The 13,440-nt window shown below is 41.5% G+C and overlaps 1 protein-coding gene across 2 annotated transcripts in view; it reads right to left on the bottom strand.

Annotated features, from left to right (window-relative positions):
• The window catches only part of Wwp2 (WW domain containing E3 ubiquitin protein ligase 2), a 131,209-nt gene that overhangs the window by 23,976 nt on the left and 93,793 nt on the right, over nucleotides 1–13,440 (bottom strand). For both annotated transcript variants that reach the window (XM_071604906.1, XM_071604905.1), the window contains one exon: nucleotides 4,259–4,348. In XM_071604906.1, the coding sequence (XP_071461007.1) occupies nucleotides 4,259–4,348 (90 nt within the window). The remainder of the gene's footprint in view (nucleotides 1–4,258; nucleotides 4,349–13,440) is intronic.

The following is a 13,440-nucleotide window of genomic DNA, read 5'->3' as shown; positions in this document are numbered from 1 at the left end:
AATGAATAAAAGGTGATTTAGAAGTTGGTTTCAAGACAGGAAGTCATTTTCTGTCAGAATTGTGATGGACTCACTCTACAGCTATTGTAGCATTCTTAATTCTTGATCCTTTCTTGATTTTTTAAAAATTTTTTGATCATTTCTTATCCTATTTCTGATCTTGCTAGAACCAGTATTCAGATGCCAGATCTCCTAAATTCAACTTCTAATTTTCTTATCTCCAAATTTATCTTTCAGTCATTCTCCTGATTTTTTTTTTTTTTTTTTTTTTGTGTGTGTGTGTGTGGTGCTGAGGATTGAACTGCATGGGAGGCAAGCACTCTACCAACTGAGCCATCTCCCCAGCCCCTGAATTCTTTACTTCTGCTGTCACACATAGTAACTTCTAACAGCTCTTGCTTCCTGAAGGGATCATTTCATGGCCCCCTGTTCTTGTTGCACAGAGCCCATATTTCTTCCCCAAATCTTTGAGGGTGTTAATCATAGTTGGGTTTTCCTTGCTGCAGTTTGTTTGCTTTCAGCTCTCTATACTGTTTTCATCAAGTCCCTTTTTGTCCCTTTCTGCTGATTGTTGGCTGCTTGTTCACATTTACAAGAGAGCTACTACCATGCGACTGGAAGCTCAGAGTGCTCAGGTGGGGCTGCTGACTGTAGCTCCTCTGCACAGTGGTCAGGCAGAGGCTCAGCTGTTTCATCAAAAGGTCCCCACATATGACAATCTGTAGTTCTTTCCTTTAGACTGATCATTTTTCTTAGCAATAAAAAATTTCTAGTCTTTTTCCTGAGGGCTGAATACCACATCCTCACTTAATCCCTTTCTCCAGTTCATTCCTTCCTACAGCTGTGGCTTGTCCCTAAGGCTGATTCTGCTCTCTGAGGAGCTTCTCAGGGTCAGCAGGAGGCTGTGTGTGCCTGTATGTTTGCGTGTGCATGGTTGGCCAGGAATAGCATGATGGCCGACAACCTGACAATCTAACCACTCACTGCACAAATTTTCAACCTTCAGGCTTCAATCTCATTCCACAGCCCTCCTTGGTGTCTGTAATAGCTGAGGTTTCCCAGGGCTCCCCGGGGCATGCTGGCCAGCTTCCTGCTGGACACCTCATACTACAGACTTGGGTTTCCGCTTTCTCAGCTCTGCCATTTATCTCTCAGCAACTCAACTTATTAACATTTCCTCCATATGCTGTTTGCCTCTTTCAGTCCTTATTTTTTAAGGTTTCTGATTTTTTTTTTCAGACCTTTATTGCCATTTCTGTGGGTTTTCAAGAAGAATGGAAACAAACATTCAACCCACATGTTTAACTAGAAGTCCTCTGGACTTCAAACTTCTAAGCAGCATAACCCACCTTTCGTTTCAGATGAAATCTAATGCAGACTCATAATACATAAAAATGGCACAGTGGTTGGGGACCCCTTCAGTCTTTTTGCCATCTTTGACTCCAGTGGGCATCACCAAACCCAAGGGCCTCACTGGACACACTCTGAGCATCTTTGTTTCACACCAACCACTCACTCCAACAAAACTGCTCTAGGCATCATTCCCCAAACATGTCTTTCACATTCCACATACATACTGCCCCTCCACTCTCCCTCTCAACCTGGATCGCCTTACCATTCTTAGGTAAGTCCAGCCCTTCCTGCAATAGTCTGATCCACTCTCTGTGAGGCTCTCTCTACCCTGACGTTCTACAGTGATCTCTCTCTCTGCTTACTTCTGAGCACTGCTTAAGAGTGACTAAGGAGCAAGTGACCACATTCATCCTACCAGGTCCAATTCATTGCTCCTGGATAAAATGACCAGTCTGCCTACATGTTTCCCAGAGATTTGCTATAAGGGAGGGCCCTACTAAAGTGAATCCTCTGGCTCAATCTTGCTCCTTGGTGACTAAATCTGCTGAGACAGTGGCTCTATCTATAATTTCCAAGTTGTTCTCACCATGGTTTACACTTCTCTAGGGCAGAACTTCTCCCATTGTTCAGCAATAAATCGTAAGAATTCACTGTGTTCTCTCTGGGTTCCCTACTATTACTAGTGAATTAAGAGCCAGAGGCTCAAAGCTCTTTGCCTAAAACTCAGTAAGAACTAATAAGTTGGAGAAGAACATTAAAACTGTCGTAGGAAGAACAAAGATTCATCTAGTGTCCCACCTGAACTGAATTTACTTAAAGAAAATTTAATCTCCAACCTTCCTTAGAATTGTATCTTTACTTCAGTTCCATACAAACACTCACCAGGTCAAGGTCTACATACCTTACAGACTAGAGAGTTAAGGGGCAGTAATAGCAGGTTCATAGAGTTCCTACTGCTTTCAAACACACACCTTGTAAATACACAAAGTGCAAGTGTGTGATACATACTGTTAATGTCAATGTTTGATTTATTACACAATTAGAGAAATTCAAATATTAACTAGGTATTTGACAATATGAAGAACATACTATTAATAAACCTGTGGTTTATCATTTTTAATGATAATTTTTTTTACAAATACATATTAAAATATGGGTAAATGATATAATGAGATATGCTCCAAATTATCTAGATCAGAGTGTTGGGGAGGTGGATGAGGGTTATAAATCAGAAACCAGCAATTTTGTTCTACAAAGGGCCACAAGATAAATATTTTAGGTTTTGTAGGCCATACAGTCTCTGTTGCAATTAATCAGTTCTGCTTGAAGTATGAAAGCAGACGATATTTAGACAGTGAGCACTGCCAGGAATATGGCTCAGTGGTAGAACACTTGCTTAACATGCACAAGGCCCTGGGTTCAATCCCCAGCACTGCAAACAAAATAACAAACAAACAAAAAATGAATAGGGCTGTATAAAACTTCATATAAAAAAAAAACAAACTTCATTTACAAAAGCAGGTAGAGGACCAGATTTTGTCCACATGCCCTTATAATGTGCTGGCTCCCGGTACAGATAAAACAAAACCGGCCATGAGTTGATAACTGAAGCTGAACGTTGAGTCTGCAGGGGCTTATTATACTTGAAAGTTTCCAGAATAATACGATATTTTCCATCATTGCCACACAACACAATGTTTTAGTATTATTTTAAATTAAGAAGTCAATGTTTAACTCTGGTAACTTATTTAACTTCAAGTCAAAGCAGAAAACAGAGTGAGCACTAACGATGACAAATTATGAGTTCCATTCTGAGGCGGGCAAGGAAGAGGAGGAAAACTCAAGCACTCTACTGGAAACTGAAGCTAAAAGCAGCCCATCCATGGAAATTTGTAGGGCCAGAAGGTGAGGTGGTGTTTGCCTGGCACACGCCTGACAGCTAAGCCCAACAAAGCACCGGGGCTCTCCCAGTCTCCCTACCACTGACACCCTTCCTGGGCACACTCTGGAAGGGGAAATGCTCATATTTTATTCAGGAACCTTTCGTGGCTGTTCTAGTCGGGGGTGATTCTCTCCTGGCAGCAGAATACATTTTCTCAGGACTGGGAGATACATGTGCAAAGAACTTTCTGTCCCTGGCAAACAGGAAATCCAACCCCTTCTCCTTGAACTTGGACAGTCTTCCCTCCCCTGGAAGCCTCTCTCATCCTTTGGTTTTGGAGAACCCAACTGTGTTCTCACCAAGTCCAGCTGAATGAGAAGACTCTGCCTTTTGGGGCACGTTGGTGCAGAGAAACTCATCAGCCTTCTTTATCCACCTTCTCGTGCCTTTTTATCCCTCAGAAATTCCCTCTCTTCAGTGTGTGTGTGTGTGTGTGTGTGTGTGTCTGTCTGTCTGTCTGTCTTTGATGCCTGGGGTTGAATGCCTTATAGGCAAGCACTTTGCCACTGAGCCTACTCCCCAGAGATTCTCTAAAAATTCTAGTCCATTCTAAGAATGAGAGCAGGATTAAGGAAACTGGATGAAAAAAAAAAAAAAAAAAAAAACTAGTCAAATGATCCAAGATCAATATCACCATGCTTTGCTACCTTCAAAGAAATGAACTGAACACCTGGCCCTAAGGAGATGTCTCTGTATGGTGACGTGACTAAGGCATCAAGACGCTGAGGCCCAGAAGGCTTTCCTTGCCCGCCTACCTCCATGTCAGCTCTGAACCCCACTTAATACAGCCCATCGCCATCAGTCATGGCCAACGCAATGCATGTAGAGAGAAAGGAAAACCGAGGAAAAAGGAGAGAAAGTTGATGGGGAAGGGAAAGAAAACCAAGGAGAGAACAGGGAGAAAGAGCTGTGGTAGGAAGTGGTGGAAAAGCCCCTGAGTGACTCTAGAATCTCAGGCCTTACCCCGGAGGAAGAGGCCGCTCCCAGGTGGTGGTCTTGGTGTTGTGGTCAACATAATAGACCCGGCCATTGGGCAGCTCTCGCTGCTCCCATCTGGAAAACAAAGCCAAGGAGACATGAGATGCATGGCTGTAAGGCAGAGCCCACCAGCCAGAAAACCCCTCACCACTAAATTTAGAAAAAAAGCAGTAAAGATGAAGCATCACACTGACCCAGTGGTCACACCAGCTCCCTGCTGTTGCTAAATGTGGCATCCAGGAACGTTTCTGAGGAAACTACAGTAGCCCCTCTTTGTGGGATCAGTGTACTGGGTCACAAAAAGTACCCTGTAAATCCCCTAAACCACCCACATGAGTCTACATTTGTGGATTTTTGAAATCAGTATTTCTTGGTCATATCAGGGTCAAAGATCCCTTTAGGAAGGTGATGAAAGCTGAGGTTCCTTTCCTTCCAAAATACACTTAGGACAAAAATACATATGCAATTTCTGGGTTTTATGGACCTCTCCAAAGTTTATTTATGGAACCTCTTGCCTGTTCAGGCAACACACTCTGTTAAAGGCACAAATTATTTGACCAACCATGTTCTCCTACCATCATATATTTCGTGATCAAATTTGTTTAAAGCATGGGATTCATTCACAGAGGATCTTTACAAGAAATCCAGGTGATTCGAGAAACACGGCATACTATTATTTACTGACCACTCAAGAGGCCAGTCTATGAGAAAGTTAATATGAAACTGGGTGCTGAGAGTGGCTCATCTGTGCTAAAGGAAGGATGACAAGGTGGCAGGTGACTCAGAGAAACCATGAGCATGAACAGTACAAATACAGCCAAGTAGCACCACCCCAACATTCTTGTTATCCGAAACACCCTCCCTATAACCACTAACCTGGAATACAGCAATCTATACACAGAGAATACAAACATTTTTTTATAATGCTTATCACCCCCCCCCCACCTCTTTGCTACTGGGGATTTAACCCAGGGGCATTTTACCACTGAGCTACAACCCAAGCCCAAGCCCTTTTTACTTTTTATTTTGAGACAGGGTCTTGCTAAGTTGCTTAGGACCTCACTTAGTTTGTTGAGGCTGGCCTCAAAACTTGCAATTCTCCTGCCTCAGCCTCCTGGGTGGCTGGGATTACAGACGTGCACCACTGTGCCTGCTCTGCTTATCACTTTAAAAAAGGATATTAATGGTCCCATGAGCCTTTGTGTTTTACATTGACTTCATTTACTTCTCCTTTAGGTACTGCCTAGAGGAAGGTGGCCTTTTCTTTTTCTTTTTTTTCCCCCACAGTAACAAGCAGGAGTTTATTAGAAAAAGTGAGAATTGTGGGGAAGGTGGCCTTTTCAAGGAAGCTTACATACAGTCTATTCTGCTATGATGCTTGTTTTGAACATGCCATTTTGTTCCAATGTAACTGATACATGAGAGAATAATATAATAAGAATTATGTGTTCACTTATACATGATTTTTATATGTGAGAAAGACTGGATGAACACAGAAACTTCCCTCTGCTAAACATGGTCACACAGAAGTACACAAAACGCAGTCATCCACCAGCCACCTCCATTTACCTCCTCAAGTTCTGCACCAGATGGTCCCACATGGTATGGATGGGACATGTTCCATCTGATTTCAGGATGAGTTACTTAGCTCACAGTAACAGCCACAAGCCCCTGCCCTCCCACCACCTGCTTCCACATGGTAACTCCAGGAACTGTCCAGGGAAATTGCCATTTGGCAGCAGGGCTCTGTACTTCTTAATCAATGAACATGTGTAAAGCTGTGCTACCATTAGTATTAAGCTCCTAGATGGTTTATGTGGCACTGACAAATTTCTTGAGTGCTAATCCTTTTACCCATTTCTTCCCAGAAGGGCTATGGTTTTATTCCGTGATTTTGCTTAGCGGGATGATTCTTAGGACCACCTATGCTACCTACAGCAGAGCTGACTGCATACTGAAGCATGTCCTTACTCTATTATTAAGCCTGCTGCATCTACTATGATAGATGTTAGCTGTGTTCAGTGTCACTTTTCATTTAAACAGGGATGTATGATCATCATGCTACCATGGTCAGCCCCTAGAAACTCGTTCAGAAACAGAGATGCACGAAATTTCTAAAGCAAAGAATGAGACTCTGCAGTGAGCTGTGAACCAATGCTTCCCGCCACGCAACCCCTGTGTCCATCCATTGGTGGGAATGCCACCATCAGCAAGGGAACTGGAGCTCAGAGCAACTCAGCTCTGCCCCAGAAGCCCATGAGTTTGACCATACCTTGCTGAAAGGAAGAAAGGGAGGAAGAAATGAAATATATAGGGACCAAACAAGTTATCTTCCCCGTCCTGATCTCAGAATCAAAGAGGTATCCCCAGCACTGACATCAAGGGAGGAGACCCTGCAGGACCAAGATGGCTGGGGGTATTATAATGGGACCATGGGGTTGATTTCTAGGCTGTCTTAATCTCAACCCTCCTCTCAGATACAATCCACTGAAAGAAGCTGCACTTTTTCCATCACAGGAAGGGCCATCTGTGAGGGCAGCCATGTCTGGTGGTTCCACACACACACAACCAAGAGGGGTCAGCTACGAGGCTAAGTACTAGAGTGCTACTGTTAAAAGAAAAACTTTAGACAAATTAAATATCACAGAGTTTGTCTGAACAAAGAATGATTCATGAATCAGGAAGCACTTAGAACCAGAAGGGGACCAGAGAGTTCAGCCCAGCACTGCGAGCAGTGACCTTCAATAGGCCAAGTGCAAAGTAGAGAAGTCATCTGAAGGGCTACAGCCAGGCTTCTGCCTTATTTACACAGAGTTTGATCAGTTGTCTACCTGTGGCTGGTTGAAACCCAAATATCTGTTACCAAAAAATATACTCCTAAATTATATTTTAGTTGGTTTACACACTAGGTTAAGTTGCAATTTGTTCTGGAGAAATACAAAGTATAAGACAGTCTCAAGCTATCTCCCACTTCCTTATCTGTACTGACACCACTAAAATGCACTCAGGAATACTTCCTCTCCTGGGTATGTGTGCTCACGTTCTAACTGGACAGATTCCTGGGGACCTGACCCAGATGCGTTGCTTCCTTCCAGAATACAAGGAAGATCCTCAGGACCCCATTTGGTATTTTATTAATATTTGTTAAAAGCGTAGAATCTCTTAGCAAAGTGGCAGATGAAAATGTAAGACAAGGAAAAGATCTTTCTCTGAATGCCCTTCAAAATTTAAAAAAAAAAAAGAAGAGTAACAAATATTGCAGCTCCAGAGGTTGGTATCTCACCTGTGAGGATCTGGTAGAACTTGTGAGCAAAGAAAGCAGGTGGAACATGGAGCCATTCGCTAAGTCACCAATCACCTTCTGCCTACTTAGGAAAAAGTAGCAAATCTGATACTCTTTTTATTCATCCAAATTTGGAAATAAGAAAGGCCAAGAGGAAGATACTTAGCTTAAAAGTAAGCATTAAAGCCAGCACAGCTTAATGCCTGTAATCACAGCAATTAGGGAGGCTGAAGTAGGAAGATCATTAAGTTCAAGGTCAGTCTAGGAAACTTAGAAACATTTTGTCTCCAAGTAAAAAAATAAAAGGAGTTAGGGGGCTGGGAATGTGGCTCAGTGGGAGAGTACTTGCCTAACACATGCAAGGCACTGGGTTCAATCCTCAGAACCACATAAAAAAATAAATACATAGGCTGGAGCCCTGGCTCAGTGGTGAAGTATTTGCCTAGCATGTATGAGGCATTGGGTTCGATCCTCAGAACCACATAAAAATAAATAAATAAAAGTACTGTGTCCATCTACAACTAAAAAAAAATTTTTAATAAAATAAATTAATTAAATAAAGGCATTGTGTCCATCTACAACTTTAAAAAAAGGGGGGGGGTAGGAATGTAGTTCAATGGCACAGAATTCCTGGGTTCAATCCCCATATTACAAAAAGATAATAAAAGAGTGTTGAAATATGGAAATTCCTAGAGACAATGAAAGCAAACCTCTGACCCTAGTACAGTTTAGTACCTGAGAACACTTCAGCATTCCCCAAGAAGCTAGCTATAGCCTTCCCTTCCTTAGAAACGGGTTCTCTAGGCAGTTTTTAGTACAAAAACCCCAGCACCACCACTAATTTACCCATTCTGCAGTCACTATTTGGAAAACTGTCCATAATATTTGGATGAGATGCCCCATTTATAAAGACAAATCATCTATTGTAGCAACTGAGATTTTAAAAAAAACTGAACACATTGTTCTTTTATCTAAAAAGTTCTTTTGTTAGAATTTTCATTTTGTAAGAAGAATCCACTTTTGACTTTGTTTATGTTTAATCTGAGTCAAGGGAAAAACCTTGGTTTCATTATACTTTGGCTAATATTTTAATTTGAAGATAGGATAATACTTCAAATTCCACGAAGTAAAAGTCCTTCGTTGGCACAGTGGAACTGCCACATACTGCCAGGAATAGAATCGATGTTTTCTCCTCTTCCCTTGTATTCCACAAAGTCCAGCAGCTCTTTAGAGCATGCAGGCTTAGACAAGATCTTTTCTTCCCATCTTTAATTGCAGCCGATTCTAGAAATCAGTCTCTCTTTTAGTGCCTGCTATTGTCCAGCAAATCTTGGCACCCTTCTATGAATCCTCTTAATTGGCTTAGACAGAAAAATATAGTTATCAGACAAACAAGCTCTTTTCTCCCTTCTTTTTTCATATCTACATTTTTCCTATAAAAATTTCCTGTTCAGATTAATCATCCATGTGGGTCCTCCCTACTCTCTGGCCTGCCTCCCTCTAACTCTTAACTCCTTCTAACTCCCTGACCTGCCAGCTACATACAAATCATACAAGTGCCTTCCCTTCGTTCATGTGCAGCGGACAGTCATTCTACCATCAGCCACATGAGCCTCCAGGTTCTCCCTTCTTGGTAGCTGCTGGATGAAGCCTTCCAACTAGCTTGGCTTGGTCTCCCCACAGCAAGAAGGTGATGTCCCTTATAGCATCTTCTCCACGTTAAGATTAAAAAGCTTTTTAACTAACAGCCCAAAGGTCTCACTTAATACTGTATCTCAGTCACCCGGGCCCTACCTGCTCCTGCTAAATAGCCTTCTTTGATGCTTTGATGTTTAAAACCTGATGTTTTAAACATCAGGTTTGTTTCAGGTACCATCAACTCGTTGCTCTTTGGCCTTCAATAAATAATATTAAGTCAGATGGTAGACAACATGGGGTCTTTGTGTCAGAAAAAAATTAAACACAGTCTCCAATTTCAATTAATCTGACATAATTTTTATTTTGCCTAAATTATCTTTGCTCCTATGGGTGCCCTTTACTCCTCTGTGCATCTTCTCCACACTCAATCTCCCAATGATAGCCACCATTAAAAGGTTAAGGGCTAGAAAATAATCCCATCATTAGGAGGAGGTAGATCATCTCTGTCCTATGTTATCTGAAAGGACAATGTCTGGTCACCTGAACCACACTTTCTTGCAGACTTCCTAAAAGGTCTTTAGGAAGTTAATCCTCCGTGGTCTGCCCCTGCAGCACGTATCCACCCATCCTGGTCAACATAGTTCTTACTCAGATCCTCCTGTGTTTGGACAGAAACATTTCACCAAAAGTGGGATAAAATTGGAATGATTGGGGACGTGGGGGGAGGAACTCAGGTTAGTATCAGAATTTTCCTTAAATGATTCTTATAAATGCACAGGTCGGAATGCTCAAAAACTCAAATCTTAGTAAGGGAATTATTAACTTGTATTAGTCATCAATTTGTTCACTTTTTATTCCCCAGGCACTGGGCATTAGTAAAAATGACTCTCAAGCAAAAGACACTTTCTCCACTGGAGAACAATCAAGCCAGAACCTTTACACGCCCTACAAAAAACAAGTCTTGCTTATCAAAATCAACAAAAACATGGGGTGTCTGTATATGTGTAAAACTTTTACAAGTTCAGAATAAGGAAGAATTTTAGACAAGCTACAAGAGGCCTCTGAAAAAAATTGGCTATTTAAAATTTTAAGCTCCTGCAAAATAAAAGGCATCCCAACAAAGTGAAAAGACAAGCTATGAACTGAAAGAAAATATGTGCAATGCATGTAATTGAAAAGTGATTACTATCTAGCATATATGGAGAATTCTGCAAGTTAAAAAGCCAAAGAGGAAAATGGACAAAAATATATGAGTAGGTAGTTCACAAAAAAGGAAACCAAAGGACCAAATAAAAACCTTAAAAGGAGGTTCAATATCAATGGTAATCAATGAATCTCAAAACCATAGAAGATACCATTAATACTCATCGGACCAGCCAAAATGAAAAAATCTCAGCTTTAGCAGGAATGCTCACACACGCTCAAAGGAGTGTGAACTGGTGATCTGACTTGAGAAAGCACTTGATGGTTTATCTGCCAACATCGAGGATCTTCATCCTCTACAATACAGAAATTCTAGTTCCAGGACATATTAAACAAACAAATATGTACACCATAAGGCATGCACAGAAAACCATCATTGCCAGCACTGTTTATAATTATGAAGAAACAAGATAATGGATACATTTTTACCTGTTCATACAACAGAATATCACGTAGAATTTTAAATGGACGTCCCAAGTTCCATGTTACACTGTACATAGGGAATTGGATCAGAGAGGAGTTCACAGGACTGTCAAATGTACTGGCAAGGTCTTATTCACAAGGGTTTTATTTCTTTGTTGTTGTTTTAAGGGAGAACTCTAGCAAAAGCAGTGTAAAGCTAAAATCTGATAAAACTAACTGGCAAGCCCACAGGAATTTTCTTTTATTCATGGTACTGGGGGTGGAACCCAGGGCCTCACACGTGATAGGCAAGTACTCTACCATTAAGCTATATCCTCAGCACTTTTTAATGTATCACCATTCTTATATGAATGTTTGCAATATTTTATCATAAAAATAAATAAGTTTGGGGGCTGGAGTTGTGGCTCAGTGGTAGAGCACTTGCCTGGCAAGTGTGAAGCCCTGTGTTTGATCCTCAACACCACAAATAAATAAATAAATAAATAATCAATCAATCCATTGACAACTAAAAAATATTTTTAAAAATAAATAAATCAGGGGCTGGGGATGTGGCTCAAGCGGTAGCGCGCTCGCCTGGCATGCGAGCGGCCCGGGTTCGATCCTCAGCACCACATACAAACAAAGATGTTGTGTCCGCCGAAAACTAAAAAATTAATATTAAAAAATAATAATAAATAAATAAATCGGTTTTAAAGCCCATACTGTAAGGTGATCAAATTTTGGTAGATGTGTGCCAACATGTGAATGTCTGCATATGTGGCCTCAGGCAAATTTCTTGATGTTTCCTCACTTGCATGATGCAGATAAAAGTAGCTACCTTGAAGCATTGTGAGGATTGCATGAAATAATCCATATATAGAACTTAGCAGTCCCCAACACACTGTAAAGGTTTATAACAGATGGTGGCTCTTATTAATGGTTCAGGAAAAAAACGTGCACAAACTGTATAAAAAAACACCAATGGTAAAATTTGGGTGGGTGTTTGTTACTGTCATTGTTGTCATTGCTCCTCTTCTTCTATTTCTTTTCCAGTTTTCTATCAATGGCTTTTATAATCAAATGAAAAAGGACACTAAAATTTTAAGGGCAACTGAAAATGTGAAATCACGTATCTACTCAGTAGATGCACACTTATCACTCCATCTCCCTGGAGGTAAGGATGGAAAGAGAAACACAATAAGCCCTGCTCTGAAGGAGCTCTCAAGAAAGCTCAGCAAAAATGAAAATTAGCAATAATGAGAGATTACATTCATGTGAGCCTTTGAAAATAAGGCTGTAGAGTCTTCTGAAATAAGGCGTGTGTGTTCTGAGACAAGGAAAGGAAGCCAGAGTGCATACTTTTCGGCAAGCCCTGGGCCTGTGATAATCCTTGCAAAATCAAGGACTAACCCATATTCAGCAATAAGCAAGCTGAGAGAAAGACACAGATTCCCCAATAGTATTCTTTCATCTAGTGCAAAGTAATCCACAGTACAAACTCTTTCAGTTCTGCAAGCAGAAAAGAATAGAAGGTTCTCAGCACTTAGAAACTTTGGTGGCTTTGACACTGTCACAACATCCAATTATAGTATCTATAGAGTCTTCCCCTTAAACAGAGTATAGAACAAAAGCATGGGTTTGCAACAGACTGAAATTTAAAATTAAAACAATACAACAGCAACAATAATAACAAAGGACAGACTCTTTGCAATTTGAGAAGCACTGTTTTAAAACTCCTTGGGTAAGACTGGCTACCACTGAAACTGAGTTTGGAATGGAATTTGATGGCAGTGGCTGGTTTATAGCTTAGCAGAGAAGTTCCAAATTCCAGTTGTAGGGTGTCTCTACAAACAAAGTACCAACTCTTTTAAGAGATGGTCGCCCTTTATAGTGTCTTAAGGACCACTTCAAGAAAGTGTCTTTGGACCTCCATAACTGGACTTGGGGACAGGGCAGATGGCAAATCCCAAAGATCTAGAAAACACCCCTCCTCAATTAATTCTACTCTGAGGCAGGAAACAGACAAGGCAGCCAATGACTGCAGGAGAAAAAGGCTGGTGTGAAGTGGCAGAGCTGAGGTAAGTCGGCAGTCCAAACACAACGCCCTGCCTTATGTAAGAAACCACAGCAGTGTGCCGGCTGCCAGGCTCAAATAATGCGCCTCTGTGCGCGAGGGAAGGAGGGAGCTGCAGAGACCAAGGCGCACTTGGAATTTATTGAAGCCATGTACACACAGTCTGTTAATGAGCATTCGGTCCCCAAAGTGGGCTCAGAGCTGACAAAAACCAGATACAGGGCCAGTGGACCAAAGTGGCCTCACTTCCCATTCATTGCCCCTTGCCTGGAACACTATCTCGCATGTCTCCCCAAAGGGTCTGCCAGTCCTTCTTTAATAGAAATTTGCAACCTGGAAATTCCACACCCTTCCAGTGGCTTCTTTTGTGCTAATTAAGTTAAAAACTCCAGAAATCAGGAGGGTTTAGAGACAGGTAGAGAAGAAAATAATGAGACTTGTATTTGGACTTAGGCTGTCCAGGTTTCAGTGGCCTATGACCCTCTGTGCAAACTTCTGGAGGGAAATGTGGGATCTAAAACCTAGATCCATGGGATCTCCAAGTGAATCCTGTTCCCATCCCTCGGT

The sequence above is a fragment of the Marmota flaviventris genome, chromosome 18 (assembly GCF_047511675.1).
Source record: "Marmota flaviventris isolate mMarFla1 chromosome 18, mMarFla1.hap1, whole genome shotgun sequence".
Classification (NCBI taxonomy): Eukaryota; Metazoa; Chordata; class Mammalia; order Rodentia; family Sciuridae; genus Marmota; species Marmota flaviventris.
The sequence above is the reverse complement of the archived record's forward strand: the minus strand, read 5'-3'. Positions and strand labels throughout refer to the sequence as shown.